Source organism: Leptonychotes weddellii, chromosome 5 (genome assembly GCF_054177405.1).
Source record: "Leptonychotes weddellii isolate Sample4059 chromosome 5, ASM5417740v2, whole genome shotgun sequence".
Lineage (NCBI taxonomy): Eukaryota > Metazoa > Chordata > Mammalia > Carnivora > Phocidae > Leptonychotes > Leptonychotes weddellii.
Window position 1 is genome coordinate 111742193 of NC_138373.1, and position 23085 is coordinate 111765277.

The following is a 23085-nucleotide window of genomic DNA, read 5'->3' on the forward strand; positions in this document are numbered from 1 at the left end:
CAGCAACCCTCAGTTTGTTTCCTGAGATTAAGAATTCCTCATATCAATGAGGTCATATGATACATGTCTTTCTCTGTTTGACTTATTTCACTCAGCATAATACCCTCCAGTTCCATCCACGTCGTTGCAAATTCTGGCCGAGATTCTTATCTCGAAATGAATGTGAAAAAATAATGAAGATGGCTCATTACCTCTAGTCCTTACAACAACCTCTCAAAGAGCATATATTTTCCACTTTATTCTTGGAAAATTAGGCTCATAAGGGTTCTGCAGTTTATCCAACTTTGTCTATTTAGAAAGATCAGAGTTAAGATTCACATCCACACCCGTCTGGCTCAATAAACTGTTAGCTCATTTCTTTGAGCTGCTGACCAACTTAAATGTGTTTTAAAAGCCTCAAAAATGCTTGCTCATCTGAAGTGAGGATTTATGTCAGCTTCGTCGGGTCTCATGTCCCTAGGGAGGGCCTCAGAGAAGCACCAAGGCCAACCGACACTGTGATCTGAGGACTGGTGCCGAGAACAAACCGCAGAAGTGGGCACGGCCCCTCTTCCTTCACCACCAACCAAGTCTCTGGCTGTACTACCTGATTCGAACGGCAGAAATGGCTTTTTACGGTGGTGACGCTTCCCTCACACATACTGTGGTGGTGCTGAGGCAGAGGGAGGCATGTTCTTACCAGCCTGTCATATTAAAGTCCCTGTAGAGCATCTTCTTTCCAAGTTCCTTTCTCTGTACTCTCCTTGGAAACTCCAAATGTGTGAACTCATTTCCCAGCAAGTGAGGCTGCATGAATGCCTAATAGCAAAAGAAAGGAAGAAAAAACCACACACACACATATTTAGAAGAAAAAATAAGACTCAATGATGTTTTGCAAATCAAGACAGTCCGTATTTCAAAAACAAGAAAATTGTTCTATTTTAAGGGAAATAAACAGATTTACAAATCTACAAAGAGAGTTATCAGCAAATAAAAATCACCAACTGAATTTATAAAGGGATGTAACTATTTCATTTCATGTGATAAATTAATTGTAATCAGAGACACAGATCACTAAAGTCAAAAGAAAAAGAAACTGAGTTTCTCCAAAAGTTCACTTTTTAATTCAAATCCATGACTGTTTCATTTTCCCGAGCGGCATGTTGATGCAGCAAGAAAGCTCACCCTGACTCTCCTCTTTGGCTCTCTCTGTTCTCCTACTCACACTCTTGGCGATCATGGCCTTGCCTTTGAAACCTGCATGTGAATCTCCACATGGACACAATGGCCCCAGAGAGCAGGTTGGGGCTGGATACACCAGACGGGAACTTTCTGTTGGACTCCTTCCATTTTGCTCTGCAGTAATTTGATCATGTAATTGGAAGACTATTCCAGAGCAGATGGCTTCTTCCCCTCCCCCAAATCTCTGTTCACACTACAAAAGTCTTGAGCAAACAGCCACTTAGGGAATTGCTTTGAAACAACAAACAGTCTCATTGTCACGTTCGAAATTCAAATCCGGCTATCCAAGAGATGAAATGCTCAAGTATTAACTTCCCTGCTCGAAGGCCACACACCATAAGCAAACTTGCATTGAAGCCTCCCCACACCATGCTGTATGCCTGCTTATTAGCAGTGTGGTGGAATGGATCCTTTCTCTTCCTCCCTCCCTCCCCTCACTCTCTCACTCTCTCTCTCTCTCTGGCAGGGAAGAGTGGGCAGAACAAATCATGACCTGGCACTGTAGGAAAGCAAGGGATCCCTGCCACAGGACAGATGGCATTGTCTTCAGTCTACTGGAAATAGGCATCTCCCACAGCCTCTTTCCCAGGACCTGACACAGGCAGATCTCCTGCTGATTCTCATGGCGGTTTGGAGGTTCATTTGGACATTGGTCATCCTAAGCTAAGCCTATCAGGAATCAAAGGAAGCAAGCTGAACTGTCACCAGGTTGGCTAGGTTGGGCCAGGTAATGGAGTTCTGAGCAGGCTTGGAGACATGGCAGGATAGTACTGAAAAGAGGAAGCGTCTTTACTGTCTGCTGTAGCCCCCAAAGTTTCCAGGTCTGGCAGAATTCTAGATCATCTTTGAGGGGCTCTTAAACCTCTGGTGGGGATAAGGGTTGGGCTGCTGATGAATATCAAGAACACTTAAACACTGAGTTTGACAGAGAGGTTCCCTAGGAAGGAAGGAAGGAAGGAAGAAGAAAGGAAGGAAGGAAGAAAGAAGGAAAGAAAGAAAGAAGGAAGGAAGAAGAAAGGAAAGGAAGGGAGGGAGGGAGGGAAGCTAATACTTCATAGGGCACGTCAGTGGTGTGGGCTTTGGATGAGACAGACTTGGGTTTGAATCCAAGTTCTGCATTTATAAGCTGTGTGATTTTAGTTGGTGATTAAGCTTCTGGAGCCGCAGTTTCTTAATCTCTCCTAGATTAATTGTGTATTTATCTCACATGTTTAATAATTAAATGAATGCACTTATCATAGGTATCTCTGCTCATAAAAAAAATTACTGTATCCATCTAATGATTACTGAGCCCTATTACACCCTAACTACGACATGTGCTTTGTGAGCTCTCATGTCACGCTGCCAACAACCTTACAAGGGGGAACTGGCTATAGAATCTGCGGGGCCCAGTGCAGCATGGAAATATGGAGCCTCTGTTCAAGATTAAGGATTTGTAGACAGCAAGAGCAGAGCACTGAACCATGTACAGGGCCCTGTGCAGCTGCAGGAGTTCCACCCAGGAGGCCAGCTGTCCGGATTGAAGGAGCAGAGGTATCAATTGTCAATGAACGGCAGCATCTACTGTGCACCCCGCATCATCCCCTGGGACCGTGGGACCCCATCAGCATGACATTTTTCTCCCTACCCCAGCCCCCCAAGCTGTTCGAACACTGACTTAGGGGCTACCAGATAACAGACACTTGATATGCTTGTTACTACATCAACAGTCCTACAAAGCACGTGTCAAAGACTCAAGTTACAAACGAGGAAACGAAGATCCAGAGAACTTAAAAGACACCTTGCCCAAGGTGATGAGCCAGGGCTGGGTGGTTTCAGAGACTGAGCTTAATACTATGTCCATAACCCCCATTCTAACCCTTTAACCTGCACACACATTTATAAAAAACAGAAAGCAGGCAAAAGGCCTGTGGTCCTGTTGCTCCTGGACCATGCAAAGTCTGAATTGCTAGTAGGTACCCATGAGGATCCAGTTAACAAAAAATTACAGGTCTGCACATAGCTTGGCCATAAGGATGTTCCTCAAGTAGCTAGAAGAAATCCTTTAATAATACGAGTGATTAAATAAATGAGGAAAAATCCATCCAGAAGAATTCTATGGTATCATTTATACTGACACTACAGAGAATATGTAATGACATGGAAAGAGTAGATGTATTTGCAAAAAGCAGGTTATCAAACAATGTATGTCAGTGAGTGTGTGTGTATGAGCTTATGTAAGTGGTGTCAGACATACACAGATCCATATATAAGATATATACGTACATACAAGTGCATGTGTGTATATCAATACAGGTAAATGCCACACATATATATTATTAACAAGCAGGTTAGGATCCAAAGGCCATTTCTAAGTACATTTCTTCACAGACTCAAGTGACCAAGAGGGGTCAGTGTGCAGCATTCCAGGTACTTGGCCCCCTTACCAGGAGGCTGAGTGGCCCTTTGATGGTGCTTGAACCGGGTACCCTCACACCCTTTCTGCTGGTACACATTTGCCTGGGCAGTGGTAAGGGAAGATCTGCTGAGGCAGACGTCTGCAAAGCCCCTAGGAACTCCTGAGCAGCTTGCTCTCTGCATGGGCCACCTCACCTCTCCCTGTGAGGATGAGCAGGCTCAGAGGGACCTTAAATCCCGCGTTCCTGTGACATCTGGAGCCCCTTCACATGCAGAGGCTTTCAGGGGTTCAAACTGCTTGCTGTCTCCCCTTATAAGAACATGCTACTGTGTTTCACCCACTCTAAGATGCCCTTTATCAGAGGAGCTATTATTTTCTTACCCCTAAGAAAGGGGAAGAAGTTGCCAATTACACTATGTACAGTACTTTCTAGCCATTTTGAATTTTTATTTTATTCTTTTTGAAAGAGCTCCTTTGGACTTAGACAAATTTTTATATATCAATCTGGGGTGTATTTAAGAAGAATATCTAGGTGAAGTATATCGGCTAAGGTTTTCCAAAAACGTTTTCACGTTTAGAATCCAACTGCTCATCGGTTTTCAACGCTGAGTCACTAATGTTCGTGATTTTCCACACACCAGCAGCCCGTGTTTCCTTGGAGCACTGGTGAGGCAGCGTTTCTTTTTTTTTTTTTTTTAAAGATTTTATTTATTTATTTGAGAGAGAGAATGAGATAGAGCATGAGAAGGGGGAGGGTCAGAGGGAGAAGCAGACTCCCTGCTGAGCAGGGAGCCCGATGCGGGACTCGATCCAGGGACTCCAGGATCATGACCTGAGCCGAAGGCAGTCGCTTAACCAACTGAGCCACCCAGGCGCCCAAGGCAGCGTTTCTTAAATAATCCACCGAACAAGCCTCAGAACCAGGGGTGCAAAGTTCTTAAGTCAGCTCTGCAATTCTCTCCAGTCGGCTTACTTCTAACTCCAAATTCAGGAATGGGGCTCAACAAGTCAGGTTCACACCTCCAAGCCCCTCTGCACAACCAGGAGAATCCAAGGAGGCTTAGGAGGGCTTCATTTTTGTCTGCAGGGTTTTCTTCTAAGCTGCTGGACGCCCACTCTGCAAGTCTGGGGCTGCTCTTTTGATGTCCATACATGTCCAGGAGAGGACATCCTCGTCATGCCTGACACTAGGCTGACAGCACCCATCGGTTGCAAAATATCCCACCTTCAGATAGGTCAAAAGGTGAAAAAAAAAAAAAAAGTGCCTTAGCTCTGAAGAAATACTGTAAGATTCATCTTCCACTGATACTGATGTCACACCCTTAGATTTCTCCACCTTTATGGTTATTTTTCTTCTTCTCTTACTAACTGCCATGGCACATTTCACATAATGCAGGACATATTTTCTGTCACAATTAGGCCCACCATAGAATTCACCTGTATTCCTTGTGTACCTAGGACATGTTTGTACTATTTTTTAAAAATCACCATCCATATCCTAATTGTAGCCTCCCTTCTTACCAGCCATCTCAATACTCACTATTGTTACATTTGTCAGACCAGATGGGAGTTACTGGTGTTAAAGAAAAAACAACTCAAGAACTAAGTACAGTAGAGCAGATAGGTGGTTGATTCATGAAAAATGAGATGCTATAACATAATGGGACACACACCCGTAGGTTTTCAGAGGAAAACATACTTCTGCTCATTTGTGTAGATCTTTTTCTGCGGTACTCATGAAAGTTTTCATATTTCGTCTTAGTTAGGTGGGCTGTTATACTGAAATACCACAGGCTGGGGGTTTGAACACTATGCCTCACAGTTCTGGAGGCTGGGAAGTCCAAGATCAAGGTGCCAGTGGATTTGCTGCTTGGCTGGCAGACTACCTTACTGCACCTCACGCAGGCTTTCCTCTGTCTCTCGCGGGAGAGAAATCGAGATCTCTGGGGTCTCTTCTTAGCACATTAATCCTATCTGATGAAAGCCCTACTCTTTTGATCTCATTTAATCTTAATTCCTTCTGTAAGAGTCCTACCTCCAAATTTAGCACTCCAGGGAGTAGGGCTTCAACATAAGTTTTAGGGGCGATAGCAGCACAAACAGTCCGTAACATGGTCTTCTATGTATATGGTTTGTATAAGCACATACACTCAGTCATCTAAATGTAAAATGTTATCTGATGGTTTTCTTTTTAACTTACCTGTATTTATAACTATTTCTACTATTGAACATGGATGACTGGAAAAAAAAAAAAAAAACTAAAAATCACTTTTTATTTTTACTTATTTTAATAAAGTTTGTGTTTCAATTCCAGTATTGTTAACTTACAGTGTTACATTAGTTTCAGGTGCACAACACAGTGATTCAACACTTCTACACATTACTCAGTGCTCATCACAAGCGCACTCCTTAATCCCCCTACCCACCTCCCCTCTGGTAACCATCAGTTTGTTCTCTGTAGTGAAGTGTCTGTTTCTTAGTTTGTCTCTCTTTTTCCTTTGCTCATGTGTTTAAATTCTTAGCATACTATTTCCTACTTCATCCATGTCATTGAAAATGGCAAGATTTCATTCTTTTTTATGGCTGAATGTTTGTGTGTATATCACATCTTCTTTATCCATTCATCTATCGATGCACACTTGGGCTGCTTCCATAACTTGGCTATTACAAAATAATGCTGCTACAAACATAGAGGTGCATGTATTCCTCTAAATTAGTGTTCTTGTATTCTTTGGATAAATACCCAGTAGTGAAATTACTGGATCATAGGGTATTTCCATTTTTAACTTTTTGAGGAACCTCCATACTATTTTCCACAGTAGCTGCACCAGTCAGCATTCCCACCAACAATGCACAAGGGTTCCTTTTTCTCTATATCCTCACCAACACTTGTTGTTCCTTGTGTTGTTGATTTTAGTCATTCTGACAGGTGTGAGGTGATGTCATTGTAGTTTTGATTTGCATTTCCCTGATGATGAGTGATGTTGAGCATCTTTTCATTTGTTTATTGGTGATCTATATGTCTTCTTTGGAGAAAATGCCTGTTCATGTCTTCTGCCCATTTTTAAATTGGATTATTTATTTTTGGGGTGTTGAGTTACAGAAGTTCTTTATATATTTTGGATACTAACCCTTTATTGGATACATCATTTGCAAATATCTTCTCCCATTCTGTAGTGTGCCTTTTCGTTTTGTTGACTGTTTCCTTCACTGTGCAGCTTTTCTATTTTGATGTAGTCCCAATAAGAGAACCCAGTTTTTTTTTTTTTTATGGTAGGTAACCTTTTTTTTTTTTATTCTTATGTTAATCCCCATACATTACATCATTAGTTTTAGATGAAGGGTTCCATGATTCATTGTTTGTGCATAACACCCAGTGCTCCATGCAGAATGTGCCCTCCTCAATACCCACCACCAGGCTAACCCATCCTCCCACCCCCCTCCCCTCTAGAACCCTGTTTGTTTTTCAGAGTCCATCGTCTCTCATGGAGAACCCAGTTTTTAAAGTAGGTTTTAGAAAATTGTTGAGAGGAGCTTCACTGCCCCTTGTTATTCCAATAATTTGAGGGAAATCTAACGTCACTGGGAAGGACCAACCAGGCTCAAATTCAGGCTGAAGCCCACTGCTTCCCAACAGCCCAGCACAGAGACATTCTATTCTCAGAAGCAGAGTGGACCACAACTAGGCGACTCAGAAACAACTTCTCAGAGGCTGTGCAGCATTCAAGTAACATGACTGGTTAGTTTTACTTTGTTAGAGCTGGCCTGTCCCATCAGAAGCATCACTCATGTCAGCGTTCTGGAATCTTGAGCTTCAAAAGTTATTTTACTTTGAATTCAATGTAAGCAACATACCCAAAGTGTAAAGACTATAAAATGTGGGTGCAAGAACTTGTTAGGTTCCTCTCAGCAATAAAATCCAATAATACCTTGACTCCAAACTTACAAGATTCTTGGATGATTTTGGAATGTTTTACTCTACTACTCATATCTGGGCAGTTCATAAATAGGTATAGAAGACTACTGTCCTTTCCCAAGGCACATTTCATAGGGATGCTGGCCTATTAAAAATGTGGGCCTTAATGGGATAAAAATCAAGGACAGGAGAGCAAGAACACATTAAGATCCCTATAATATAAAAATTCCGGACACTCTCCTAAACGTTCCTTGTTTTTCTGACATGCTGGATATATTTTAGCTCTTTCTCTATGATGATGATATTTGGGCATATGTATGTTAAAACATCTGCACGGTGATGCAAGTAATATCAACCACCCTTAAATATGTTCATTATTTTTAAACCTTAGCTATATGCCAGGGCCTAGCATAGCACCTAACACAGTAAAGACTCGAATACAAAACATTCTGACCTGCTTTACACAATTACATTTGGTAATTCAACTTTATAAAATAATACAATACAGCTTTCAATTTTTTCAAAAAGTTAAAACTCAGGTCCCATGGCTCATAAAAACAATCTTGGACACATATTACTGTATTTTGGACTTAGTTAACTTTTTATAATTTGATAGCTACCTTCCTAGAAAACCACATGCGTGTGGGTGCAGTTATGCCATTTAAAACTTCATGATATTTCACATTCCTAAGAATATCCAAATAATGTCATGTCTCTTCTCTACTTAATAAGTTTGCCAACTAGAAACCCAGAAACGTATTTAAATATTTAAAATCCGATTTAAAGTGTGCTGGCCTGCTCCATGTAAAGAAAAAAAATTGACCACATTTTGTACCTCTATTTTGATCCTAAAATTTGAGGCTTTCCCACAAGGAAGCATAACAGAATGCTCCGAACTGAGGGGAAGGATGGAAGTACACTGGAGTTCATGTGTTTCCACAAATGACCCCTGGAAGAAAGCTTGGTAACCACAGCCCCGACAGAACCAAAGACAGGTTGCCAGGAGTATTTTAAGGAGTCTGGAGAGTGCACATTTGCTAGAAGGAGGGTAGGACCTATCCTTGCCACTTAGAGTCTGGACAGCTAATGAGAATGAACTTCCAGACACGGTTACGTTTGGCCGGGGACAAGACGGACAGCTCATCTAGGGAAATGATGCTAGAGTAACCTGCTGTGCCAAGAAGCGGCAGGACACCAGAGATGGGGAAGGAGGATCAGAAGTCTTCTGGCTGCTTTCCTCTCTAGTCCCGGGCAGAAACTTGCTGCAAGGGGACGGACAGATGTAAGCATTTGCAGTGAAGAAACACAACCACCCCATCCCAGTGAGAATCTCTGAGTTACAGAGGGATTCAGCCATAACAGGAGGGGACAAGCCTGAAGAAGAGGTGTCTTCTAGAACCTTCCAGGAAGCCTCTCATTAGAGCAGAGTGGATGAGTAACCTGAACCCAGGTCTGTCTCACTCCAGAGTACATGGATCCAAGCTCCACCCTCCCAGGCTGCGGGAGAGCTTTACGCACCTTGGCACGGCAGGGCGAACACGGGGAGTGGAAGCAGAACCCACCCTAGAGAGTGATATGTATGGAATGGTGACGGGAGGAGACTGAGCACCAGGCTTCCTGCAGACACTGACACGGTGGGTCCTGAGGTTACTCAAAACTGCCTGCTGGGAAACACAAAATGCTAACTCCTTTTAATAAAATTTCCTTCTGCTGTCTCGTGGTCACCTTGCCAGGGAGTAGTGCCAGCTAACGAGAGGATTATCCCAGGTTTGGGGGTATCCATGCAAAGGAATGCATGCGACTAACACATGAGCTCCTGCATGTATCATGTATCAGGGGCTAGGGATTCAAAGAACAACAACAACAACAAAAAAAAGAGGTCCCTTTATTCAGAGTTCATGTCCAAGTGGGGGAGATGGAGGAAGGTTTATGGGTGGAAATGGAGATATCCCCAGGGTCTAAGGGATAAAGAGTGGGGTACTCACTGGGTGGGTGAGAGGGAATCTGAAAAGCATCTGAAAAGCTGGTCACGGAAGGCTTCTGGGGCCAGAGCAGCAAGAGGAGAGGCGAGGAAGTGCGAAGCGGCATGGTGAGTAGAGGGGCCTTCGGCGCTGCTCTTAGGAGAGAGCAGAGAGGGGGCAGAAGGGTGCCTTTCTGGGGGGACCTGTCTAGCCGCTTCACCGTGGGCTCTTGCAGAGCCCCAGAGAAGGCCCCTCCTGCAAAGGTAATAACCAGTTAAATAAAGTGAAAGTATTTTTTGTAAAAAAAACTTTTCAACCAAGTATAATATATACCCAGTAAAGTTACTGTATCATACGTGTATGGGTCCACGTATTTTCACAGATTGAACACACTCATGTAATTGGCATCTAGTTCAAGAAACAACATACTGGCAGCAGCACCGGGGGTCAGGAGCCCATCCAGCCATTGCTCTCCCAGTGGAAGCACTATCCCAACCTGGGGGGTGTTTTTGCCTCTTTGTCCACGTCCTACGGAATCCTGTAAGCTGCCCCGGTGCTGTGCTAAGGCTGTGTGATTCATCCACGCTGTTGCATGTAGGTAAAATGTGTTCATCCTCAGTACTGCAAGGCATTCCAGCCTGTGACTCTGACTGACAACTGTCATACGCATTCCACTTTCTGGGGACATGTGGACAGTTTCCAGTCTGGGCTATTACACCCCACGCCGCTGTGCATTCTGGGCTTTGGTGAACTTTTGTGCACAACCGGGTAGGTGCATACCTCGGAGTAGAACTGCTGGGTCAGACTCTTTTTCAAAGTAGTCGTTCCAATTTCCACTCCCATCAGCAGAATATGGAAAGTAAAAATACTCATGTGTTCAATGAGAGGGCAGATTCCATAACAGGAAAGAGTTGGCGAAGTCCTCTTACTAGAAAACTTTTTTTTTTTTTTAAGATTTCCTATTATTTATTTGAGAGAGAGAGCATGAGAGGGGGGAGGGTCAGAGGGAGAAGCAGACTCCCTGCTGAGCAGGGAGCCCGATGTGGGACTCGATCCTGGGACTCCAGGATCATGACCTGAGCCGAAGGCAGTCGCTTAACCAACTGAGTCACCCAGGCGCCCTAGAAAACTTTTATAGGAGTTAATTTTTTAAACGTTCAGACCTCTCAGTATTTGAAAGGAAGCTATTAAGATGAGGATTTTCAGGGTTTAACACATATCTTAAAAAAAAAAAAAATTGAGTAATCTCTCCTCTTTTTTGCCCTTAGGAAGAGAAAAACCTTGTCAGATTATATGAGGGGAGGATTGGAAGCCTTACATTTCAAGATGATTTACCATGATAGAAAGTCTAAGGTCACGCATGAAATGAAATTAATAACATCAGCCAAGCCACACTGATGGTCATGCTAATGGTCAAATGAGACGGCTCTTCCAGAGCCAAGGCTGGCTGCCTGATTTACAGTGCAGAAATAGAATATTTTGGTTTGGGTTAAACCAAAATGAAGGGAAAATGTTAAATGGCTGAGATCTAAATATGTATGTGTTGGAGTCTTTCATAAAGAATTCTCTGTCTTAATTTATCCTTAAAAATCTCAAAGTAGGGGCGCCTGGGTGGCTCAGTCGTTAAGCGTCTGCCTTCGGCTCAGGTCATGATCCCAGGGTCCTGGGATCGAGCCCCGCGTTGGGCTCCCTGCTCGGCAGACAGCCTGCTTCTCCCTCTCCCACTCCCCCTGCTTGTGTTCCCTCTCGCTGTCTTGCTGTCAAATAAATAAAATTGTTAAAAAAAAAAAATCTCAAAGTAACAAGAACCAAGCTTATGTATATATAAGCCATTATGAAATTGAATATTGATAAAATTCCGCCTGGCTACATGGATGTCAAGAAAGATTCGCATTTAAATTTCTACATGGGACTGTACTGATGAACCAGAGAAAAGCATGCCCCTAAAATAACTCTAAAGTTGTATAATTTATAGCTTACGCTAAAGGAGCCACATGGAAACTGGTATGCAAATGGATATATTAAACAAAATTGCCTAGATTTGTCAACTCTACAACAGTTTAATGTATAGAATAAGGGGTAAAAAGTATTCATTTACATAAAACATATAAAGTTTCCATATTCATATGCTTAATGCTTTTTTCCTCCCAAGTAAAAATCTGGGAAAGGAATTCATCTGAAGAGAGAACAACTCATGTCAGCAAAAAGAATGTGCCTGCATATCTTCAATCCCTTTGCATATGTAAACGGAATTTATAAATTTTATAAAAGGCCACAGAAGTAGTCCCAAAGGCAGGATGGCCATACAAAAGTTCTTCATATACAGTCAGATGTGAAACGAAGAGATTTTATTTTGTCTCTGATCTAGGCACTGTTGTAAGCACACTATAAATATTAACTCATTAGTCCTCATACCAGTCATGGGAGGGTCCTGTAATTACCGGATTTCACCGATGGAGCAACTGGAGCAGAGAAAACTTCTTATACACAACTAACTTTTGTCCTGGTAAACCTCAGTGAATGCTGGCTACCTCTTTCAGATCATATTTTGACATTTTTAAAGGATGCACGACACTATCTTGCTTCTTTACGCTCAGATCAACTTTTAAGGGACCCTATGGACAGATGGCTCTGGCTTTATGTGCCCAACTTTTTCTTCAGAATGTTGCAAAGGACAGGGGTTTTAGAGAGTCTAAAGATTCTATGTGTGTAGCAACTATGCAGAAAGACAGTTCTTTTTTAAGAATAAAAGTAATTAGGGATACATTCTCATGGTTATTTTGTTTAGCTGTGTGGAATTCCTTTTCTTAGGTCTGCGCAGTGGGTTAAGAATACCTCAACATCAAGCCTCTGACTCCTCCCAACCTGAAATAAACAAAACATTCATTTACATTCATTTTCAAAATCAAGGCTCTGGGGGTGCCTGGGTGGCTCAGTCGGTTGGGCGTCTGCCTTCAGCTCAGGTCATGATCCCGGGGTCCTGGGATCGAGCCCCGCATTGGGCTCCCTGCTCAGCGGGAAGCCTGCTTCTCCCTCTGCCCCTCCCCCTGCTTGTGCTCTCTCTCTCTCTCTCTCAAATAAATAAATAAAATCTTAAAAAAAAAAAAAATCAAGGCTCTGGAAGTGGTGAGGTTCATTTACAAGGGCTAATGTCTTCAGAGTCTTTCCTGAAGCAAGCAGCGCTCCCAGGGCCACCAAATAGAAGCTCTGCCTCTAAAACTCTGGGCGGTGCCATTTTTGGGCTCTAAAATCTCCTGGCTTCTCTGTGACACCTGTGTGATCAACTGAACCTATAGTACATATGAAAAGGCCAACCATTTTTTACCTGCCGTATTTTCATTAGAAATTCTGAAACTCACACGCAGTTTTGCAAGAAAGGGTTAAAGGGGACGATAAAAAGAGGTCGGATTGGAGCAGATTTTTCCATGACTCAGTCATCAAGCAAAGCAGAGTGGCGGTGAAGTTGCCGCCCTATGACTAAAGGCCTCCTGGGCTGAACCTGCGCTCAAGACTAAATGGGACATGGGGGTGGTGGGTCAGTCACTTTACTCACTAGCACACTTGACCTCCCAAATTACAGTATCCTGTTTTAAAAGCAGGTTCGGAGTTAAGGAATATACTTTCGGGAGATCACTCTTGAGCATGAAAAATCCCAAAAAGCCAAGAGGCACAACACTGTCCACCTTGAAACCTTTCCAGACCCAGCACCAGGGCAACAGCACGCAAACAGAATCAGACTTGGCGGGGAAGGCTGGGAGAGGGGGGTAGTTCCAAGGACACCGCAAGAAATCACCTCAGCTAACGTTGCACTTGTACGTATCAAATGAGTATTTGAAACCCACTTTCATCTCTTCTGTACATTGCCCTTGATGAAAAACAGCTGCAGACTTGGATTATCTACAAGGACAGAAGTGCATTATTTGAAGGTTTGATGATACCAGCACATCTTAATGTAATCAAATCAGAGTTTATAAATGTGTCTAGGCAGAATGGAGGGGAAGCCATCACTCTCACACCTCGGGGCTGCAGAGGTCCCCCTGAGGGAGATCCATTTCTGGCTGTCACCTGAAGCAAAGGTGGGGGTGGTTTGCTGGAGGCCACAGCATCAAAGCAGTAAATTCCGCCAAGACACAATCACGACCAGACTGCTTTCCCTCCTATCTGCGCCCTGACTTCATCCAAACATTCCATTTAGCTTGGTGGACCTCCTTAAATATTTTATTTCAATCATCCTGGAAACATTAAAAATAAAAAAAAAAAGGCACAGCGACAGAAGAGCGAGGCTTACTCATGACTGCAGGACAGCAACTCTCCCTGGCTCAGGGGCAGAAGTTTACAACCCCTGACCCCTTCATCACACACCTGCCACATTCCATGTGAACACGTCAAACCCTCAAGCCTGCCTGATTAATCACCCTGCCCAAGAATCTATGGAACAAAGTTCACATTACCGGAGAGCAGCATGAAGGGCCCTCCCGAGGTCAGGATGCAAGACCAAACAAAATTAACATGCCTGCCACATCCATCATCTTGTAATCTGCTTCCAGTTCTGTAATCCCCAAATGTCCAGACTGTACAAACCAAGAACATTCTTCTTCGATGTGGATCAAAACGGTTCACGTACAGAGAACTGTGAATCTTCCCCACCTCCAAGAAAACCATTAACCATTTCTACACATCAAACTGCAGACACATGCTCAAGTCAAGTCTCTAGGGATCTAGAAGTTTTAATGATTCTATCAAAATGTTTCTTCACACATCATAAAAAGAAAATTTAATTTGACCTAAGAGTAAGGAGTACACATCGTTAACTTTCCAGCGATGTACTAACTCGTTTAGATCACGTAAAGGATACTACAATCTCCATTGCACTTAAGTGTTTCATAATTAGTTCAAGGGAACTGATCTTCCAAACAAAATGAACTGGTAGGATTAGATGCACTTAAAATTATAAGATATATACTGTATTTTATATTACCATGGGATTACTTTTCATTTTGATTTCCGAACCTACAGTTCTGGGTATCTCAAGGGAGGTCTCCTACACATTTCACCCAGGAGAGATTCAGAGACATTGTGTGAGGGACTTGGGATCACATAGCTCATGCCTGGGCTGGGCTGGGCTGAGAGAAGTCATCACACTACTGTTTTCCTCTCATAACTGATATTATTTTTAACACTTTATGCTATAAACCTCCTAATTCTCTCAAATGCTTTACCACAAAGGCTTCACCACAAGGTTATTTTATACTATAAATTCCTTAATTCTCTCAAAATTTCACTCAAAAAAACCCCTTCACCACAAAGATTTGCATCACAGATCATGTGACTATTACTGGATTTGTTCAATTCAAAGCATACATTTCTAGACTCCTGACAGAATAGGAAGTTGGACAACCAGGATATTTTATGTTCTGGTCATTTACACTCCTGTTGTCTGGGAAGAATAGTTATAAACCAGAGAAACATACATGATTTAGGAGTAAGGATTAAAAAGAATGGGGACAACTTTCTTACCTTTTAGAAATTCAGCAATTAGGCTCAGTTCTGTGGGCTAAGAGTGTACACACTGATTGTTTAAGAGTGACACAAAAATAGACATTAATCTTAGGAACATAAGGAGTGATTCTTAAATTAAAAATAAGGAAAAAGAATTATTGTGGTTTGCAGGCCAGTAGGATTTGAAGTGGCAAGACTGATTCATCAAACAATAATCAAATGAGTACTCTGTGCACAAAAGAATTCTGCATGTAGTGTTCACTTAATCTTTATACTTGTCTTCTAAGGCTTTCTATGTCCGTTACTGGTGATGAAGCTGGGGATCAGTGAAGGGCCTTGTTGAAATCACACAGTTACCTGACAAAGCTGAGATCAGAAGAAATACACATCTCAGTGCAACCATCGAAAAATATACCACCAATACTTAGGAATCTGATAAATGTCAGCATTCCCATCCCTCCTTAAAAGTTAATATTTTGAACTCTCTGTACCATTCTTGTAACATGAAAATGTGAAACTATTTCAAAGCAAAAAAAATCAACTTGCTGTTTCCCATTGGCTTGAGCAAGAAAACAGGACACCGTTTTCATGAAAGGGCAAGGAGGTGATGAAGACAGGGTGTAGTCGAGGCATGGCAAGGCAAAGGGATGTGAGAGGTTTCAGGGGAAGGAGGAGGGGAGAGGACTGTGGTAATGATCCAGATGTCAATACAAGTATTGGGTCTTTCTTTCACTGAGTCAACGAATCCCGATTCAGTATGTCCTCCGTGCTGGGTACAACATGAAGTGACTAAGGCAAGGAGCCTGCCCTCTGGGACTCAGTCAGGAAGGAGAAAGAGAGATGGCAACCAGCAATACAATAGCATCAGCTCAGAGCCATGCCACAGACTTCTGTGGGGCACTTCCACCCACCCCTGGGAGAGGGAGGGGATGCTTCCTAGGGGATGTGACGTTTATGCTGGGGTCTCAAAGCATGAAGAGCACTTTCCCTGGGGAAGGGCCACCCAGGCAGAGCATATGTCCAAAGGCATGCAGGTCGGGGAGATCAAGGTGTGCCCCAGAAAAGGAAGGTGGTTCTCTGCCTACAGCCTGAGATGCGTGGTGGCGTTGGTAGGGGCAGCAGAGAAACGATGCAGGAGAGGTGGATGGGGACCATGATTCTGGGTCTGTCGAGGGTGGCCTGCATTCTGTACACTATGAGGAGCCAAAAGGATTTAGGCAGGGGAGTGACACAGTTCATGATCAGATCACTTGGGTGGCTTTGTGGAAGATGGATTGGAGAGAGCCAGACAAGGAGGGCAGCTGTTATGAACTCTACTTGGAAGGACCTTGCAGCCTGAAGGTCCTTGGTGACCCCTAGTCTAGCTTCCCACTGTGTAAGTGACAAACCGAGGTCTGGAAAGGTTAAGAGACTTGCACAAGGTTACCCAGCCCGCAAGTCACAGAGTTGGGACGGGAATGAGGATCTTCTGCGGCTGCTGCAGGATCCCTTCCCCCTGCCTAGACTGCCAAAGAGAATGAGAGCTCTCAAGCCTGGCCTTCCCAGGAGTGGCCACAAGTTTATTCGCTTGAAAAAAACAACAGAAAGGTCAGAGAACAACAGTTGGTAAAAGAGTGAAAAAAATCTTTTTACATTGGGTTTGGATTCCCACTATCATTATGTACCAGAGCAACATAGCTTAGATATTAAGTAAAACAAACTAACCAGACAAGGGAATTAAGGGAAAGTGCACAGCCACTTCCTAAATTGGCCAAAGTAATCAGACCTGGACTGTTCACACACGTGAAATTCAAAGACATGAGCAAAGTCCTTTTTGAGTAGCCTGGATCAGTTTTTTCCTAAGAGCAGAGGATCACTACTTCAGCTGCGTTGTCTAAAAAGAAAGCCAGTTGGCAAGAAAATACTTCATCCATAGAACTACTATTCATGCTGTCAGTCCCCAAAGATGCCCAAAGTAACCTCGCATGATTGCCACTGTCACTGAACTGAGATCTGAAGCCAATGCCCTAACCCTGGAATTTGAGGACAGGGAAGTGCCTTCTCTTTTCCAGAAAACTCAAATCTCAAGGTGAAGCAAAAATGCTCAAGATCTGAAAAACCAAATAGCCCTCCTATAGCCTACTCATAATTTCACTCCAAAGAGGGTGCTCTACACAGAGAACTTATTTTCAGAACAAAAACAGATTATCTGACACCTGCATCTTTCCCAAAGGGCCCTTGAGACTTCCTATCTGCATGTGAAGTGGTGGGGTGTCAGCAGGATCTTGGGGTTGCCGTCCTCCTCAGGACTGAGCCATTTTGAGTTCAAGTGCGTAGCAGGCCAAGGAAGAAAGGTAACTGTGTTATCCAACACCCCATTTCATACTGTACATACCAAGCCATTAAAAGCAACAGAGCACATCGTGTCTTCGACTGGTTACAGATGGGAGAAAAACAGCCACAGTAATAAATTCACGGAGGTGGAGTGTGTCGTCACACACGGAGCCAGGGTGTGTGATCCAGAAGGTGTGTGTGGGGGAGTTAATACCATATGTCGTTTGACTGCCGTGGGCCTGCTCCCATGTCAATAGCAACACGTTCCTCCAAAACAGCTCCGACACCATCCTTGATGCCACGGCGCTCTGCCAAACCGACATGACTCTTACCAGGTACTGAAGTCGCTGGCGCTCGGTCTCGGGGGTAAATTCTGAAGACATGGGGATGATTTCTCCATTTCTGATGATTATGGCCCTAAAAGGGTAAAAAATTGTATTGTCAGTAGCCAACCCCATAAGTACCTCAATTCTGTGACAACTCCACAGCTTAGTTCAGAGCACACATGAGGGGTGCGTGGGTGGCTCAGTCAGTTAAGCGTCCGACTCTTGATTCAGTTCAGGTTGTGATCTCAGGGTTGTGAGATCAAGCCCTGCATCAGGCTCTGAGCAGAGTCTGCTTGAGATTCTCCCTCTCCCCCCAACTCACATGCACTTGCACTCTCTCTCTCCCTCTCAATAAATAAATAAATAAAAGCTTAAAAAAAAAAAAAGAACACACATGAAACGCCCAAAGGACACCTTTTCCTGCATGGCAACATTCACTGCTACCAACTGTGGATCCCTCACCATATTATAGGTATCTTTACTTTAAGAACATTACATTCTGGTTAGCTTACATTTACTTTTTTTGCTAGCTGGAACCGTTCCTTAACAGCCAGCACCAACCATCCTTTGGCACATAATAGATGCTCAGTGAATAAATGGATGAATAAGTGAATGATGGAAATTGAGGCTTACTCCAGACTAGTGCTCTTCAATAGAACTTTCTATGATAATGGAAATATGTTAATCTATATAATCTAATATGGCAGCCACTAGCCACATGTGGGTAATGAGCATCTAAATTATGGTTAGTGCAGCTGAGAAAGTGAATTTTTTATCTTACTTAATTTTAATTCATTTATCTTTAAGCAGTCATGAGTGGCTAGTGTTTAATGTAGTAGACCGTACAGCTCCAGATCCTTGTTACTCCAAGTGTCTGTGGGCCAGGAGCACTGACCTCGCCTGGGATCTTATTAGAAATGCAGATTCTCAGGTTCCACCCCAGACTTAATCTATCAGAATCTTCATTGTAATATGATCCCCAGGTGCTTCATAGGCAAGTTAAAATCTGAGAAGCCTGACTTTGACTCCTGAGTTTCTAGGGTAGTATCCTGGGTCCAGGAAAAGATGTTCTCATCTCATCCTGAAGCTTAGGAAATTCACACACTTCCAAAAATGTATCCAAAACCTACTGCTGACTCAGGGATTTGAGAGAACAGAGCTCCCCAAAGGAGACATCTAAGGGAGAGGCCACAGTATTGATAACCATGGAGCAACGTTTCCTAGGCCTATTCCAGACGGAGCCTCCTGTTGAGATCTTCTTGTTCTGAAGTGGTTCCTAGCAGCCACTTTCCAGCTATCAATCGGTGAAGTGGCTTGCAAATTGCATTCTATATGAACCCAACAACTCCCAGGTACCAGGGAGCAGGAGGCCTGGAATCCCACACACTTCTCTGTGAAGAGCCACAAGTACGGGAAGTGCCTTCCACGAGCTCAGCTCTGGATGGATGTCTCACTGACTCTAGGGTCAGCTGCATTCTTTGTGCCAAGAGGCTCCAGGCACCCCTTCCCCCCCCACAGAGGTGGTCTCCAACTCAGAAGCAATCCCTGTAAATGGCTGCAGCTGTCCCAACCTCTCCCCAACCCCCCACCACCTGTGCCCAGTTGTTGCTGTCATAAGGGACTGGTGGGAAGGCAGGTAAGGGAGGGGATGACACCAAACATCACACGGGGCTTTAGAGAATTAACAGGTCTAAAAGAAAACCAGTGGAAGCTATGAGAAAATGGAAAATTTTAGGGGAGCTGACTGGGAAGAAGATGTAATATTCGTATCATTTCTTTTATCATGATGCCAAAAATAGGACAAATTAAAAGTTCCTTCTTATAAATCCAGGGTCACTTGTAAAATGCAAACACCCCCCCCCCCCAAGAAAGGTGATACCCACCATTCACAAATCAGTGTGTTCATTCAAACGGTCTCTGTCCTAATTAATCAGCAAGGCTAACTCCCTGCATAAGGGAATGGGAGTTTTGATAGAGGATGGAGAGACTTGGAGAGCTTGAAAGGAAGCTCTAGGTTTAGAGCCTTATTTCAAATAGCATGAAGGGCCCTGAGAACCAGGGGTATAAGGTCAAAAGTCATTAGGCAATAAATTTCAAAGGCAAACTTCTCTTTCAAAACTTTGCTTACAGCTAGTTTTCACTCTTTTTCTTCCCCTTTTCTACATGGTCCCTGAATTGCAGCTTCCAGGCTCCAACTAGGAAAGTTGGCTCTCTGGGAAGGAAGGAAAAGATAATGAGTAGAGAGGAAGGTAGAGAGGACAGAAGACAGTGTCAGAGACCACGGGGGAGGGTGTGTGGGGAGGAGCCGACACTGAGCCATCAGGCCCTGGAAGCTCCTCTTGTAGGGCCTATGTGCGAGGTCAGTGGCCTTGCTTGCTCTTATATTCCAAATGCTTCACCTATCACACAGCCCCATAACTCTTTGTTGAACACGAGAACAAATGAGAGAACTCAGGAGACAAAAGTTTTCCCCTTGAATTCGAGGCAGGAAGACAGAGGCAGCAGACGCTCACGTGCATGAGTAAAGTGGGGTTGACTTCAGAGCAAAGAGGGGTCTTCACCTAGAAATGTACCTGTTCCCTCTGCTATCCTGTTCTCTTCTCTTCCTGACCAGGGTGCATCCGTCCATCACTCCCCACACAGGCCTTCCCTATATTAGTTATTCCCTCTCTGTACCTCTGGCTCTGCCCACAGGCCCACTTCAAACCTACACTCAAAACACTTTCAGTTGGGGCACCTGGGTGGTTCAGCCGGTTAAGCGTTAAGTGTCTGCCTTTGGCTCAGGTCATGGGCCCAGGGTCCCAGGGTCCTGGGATGGAGCCCCTGCTCAGCAGGGAGTCTGCTTCTCCCTCTGCCCCTCACCCCCCACTCGGGCGCTCTCTCTCTCACTCTGTCTCTCTCTCAAATAAATAAAATTATTTTTAAAAAACCACACTTTCAGTTTACAATCAAACAAAACAGAACAAAAACCGATACTCTCCTAATCCAAAACCCACCTTTCAGGGCCTGTTTTCTTTTCTCTCCAATTAAGATGATAATCCACATTTAAGGGCTGTACTTCCCTACCTCCCACTGATCCTTTAAACAGAGGTAAATCCATTCTTGCCCCTCTCTCTATCCAACTGCTCTCAGAATCACCCAATGGCCTCTTTGTTGCTATAGCCACTCGACATGACCTCATTCCTAATCTGCTTGGCAGCGTTTGACAGTTTCTCCTGATCCTGGCTTCTGGGATACTCCTTCTCCTGGATTCCATATGTCCCTGGAGGCCTCCTTCTCAGACTCCTCTATGCCTCCTCTGGTGTTATGGGCTACCATTTTGTCTCTCTACTCCTCTTCTTGGGCAGTCTCATTTCCTAACTCCCTAACCCCCAAGATTAGGTTTAACAGCCTCTCCCACATGCTCCCTGAGCCTGGTACTTCTAATACAGAGCACATCACATTTTGTTACTGATGACTTAACATGCTGGCCTGTGAGCTCCTAAGGCAAGAACCATGGCTGTCTTACTCAACATTGTAGCCTCGCTACTGTACACAGGGGCAAGCTATGATAAGCAGGACTGGGTACTTAATTTCCAGGGTCCAGTGCAAAATAAAAATGCAGGGCCTCTTGTTTAAAAATTAATGAGAGGGGCGCCTGGGTGGCTCAGTCGTTAAGCGTCTGCCTTCGGCTCAGGTCATGATCCCGGGGTCCTGTGATCGAGCCCCACATCGGGCTCCCTGCTCCACAGGAAGCCTGCTTCTCCCTCTCCCACTCCCCCTGCTTGTGTTCCCTCTCTTGCTGTGTCTCTCTCTGTCAAATAAATAAAATCTTAAAATAAATAAATAAATAAATAAAAATTAATGAGAATTTTAAGATGGTGACAACAGAGCATTAAACCCAATGTGGGGCCCTTCCTAGAGTGAGGCCTGTGTGAACCACAGGTCGCACATCCATGAAGCTGGCCCAGACTGCACACCCTTAACATTTACTGAATGAATAAATGGCTTCAACAACCACATATGCCAATGACTCCAAATATCCTTTGCAGCCCTTACATCCCTGCTGTGCTCCAGCCTGGAACAGACAACCGCCAACACATATCTCCACTTGAGTACTCACCATCATCTCATCTCAAACATTCAGCATGTTTCAAACTTAACTGATAGTCCTACCCCATCCCACCCGCAGATCTGTCCTTCCAGCATTCTCCATCTCAGGGAAAAGCACTCCTTCCCACCTAGTCACCTGTCCATCCAAACAGGCACCACATCAGGTAAATTTCACCTCCTTTCCTTGACTCCCACCATTAGTGCCTTGGTTCCAGGCCTGATCAGAGTCTGTCCACATAACTCAGGAGCTCTCTGCTGCTCCCACTTCTGCCCTCCTCTAACCCCATACATGGTCACCACGGTGATTTTAAAGCATGATTCTCACCAAGTCACATCCCCTCCTGAAAGCTCCCTCATGGCTCCCCAGCATTTCCAAAATCCATCATTATCTGCGTTTTGCCTCTGTTTAAGCCTCACTCTTGTTATTCTTACACATCTACCTCACCTTTCCTCTGGACAAGCTATTCCTCTCGAGAGTCCATCAACCCTGGAGAATGCCTTCTTCTGCCTTTCTGCTTTATCTCCAAGGCCCCTTCTCTGTGCTACCATGGTGTTGTACGCCACAGCCCTCACCAATCCTCACCACGACGGCTGCTCCCATGGCTTCTCTAACTACCTGAGCACATTTTCTGGTCAGAGTCTGAGTCCTTGTCTCCGAATCTCTAGCACACAATGCCTGGCCTGTGACAGACACACAGTGACTGCTGATGGATAAATGACTATGTGGATAAAGAGTGAGTGAGCTACACTTGGGTGGATCAACAGATGTATCCAGAGCGAAGGCCCTGAATAACACTTTTCCTAGTAACAGCATTATTGTCTGTAATTGTCTAACTGTATACAGTCTGGACCTTTAAATATCCATATGCCTTTTCACTGGTTTTACAAAAAGACGATGCATGTAAAAGGATGTCATTCTGGCTAGGTCATCACTAAAAAAGTGACTTGAGAGATAAAGGCAAACGAGGCAGAACCCTTGGCCTTAGTAAGCAGGAGAGAGGGAACACAGCCACTATGTTTACTCGGTTTTTTTAAATTTCAAATTCACACACAGTGAGGTATCAGCCTTCAATTCCAATATTCACTGCTGGGCTAACCTTAGCTAATTACTTTCTTAAATAGATCTTTATATCAAATCCATCTATGTACAGAACATTCTTCATTTCTGTTTGAACTACCAAGTTCTTCCTTTATGAGACACCCATGGATTAAAGATGACAGCATGTTTGGCAGTCAGACTTTCCAGTCCCTAAATCATGATGCCTCTTCCTATGTGCTTCCTGGCTTCCTTTTGATCTTTCTCTCTTTCATCCCTCTGATCTTGGGATCAATTGTGTCAGAGTGCTGGTCTCCAATCTG

The 23085-nt window shown here is 44.0% G+C and overlaps 1 protein-coding gene across 3 annotated transcripts in view; it reads right to left on the minus strand.

Annotated features, from left to right (window-relative positions):
- PPM1H (protein phosphatase, Mg2+/Mn2+ dependent 1H) overlaps positions 1–23085 on the minus strand; it is a 246808-nt gene that overhangs the window by 70225 nt on the left and 153498 nt on the right. For all 3 annotated transcript variants that reach the window (XM_081821986.1, XM_081821984.1, XM_081821985.1), the window contains exons 5-6: positions 17641–17725; positions 680–798 (exon numbers count right to left, since the gene is read on the minus strand). In XM_081821986.1, coding sequence (XP_081678112.1) covers positions 680–798; positions 17641–17725 — 204 coding nt within the window. The remainder of the gene's footprint in view (positions 1–679; positions 799–17640; positions 17726–23085) is intronic.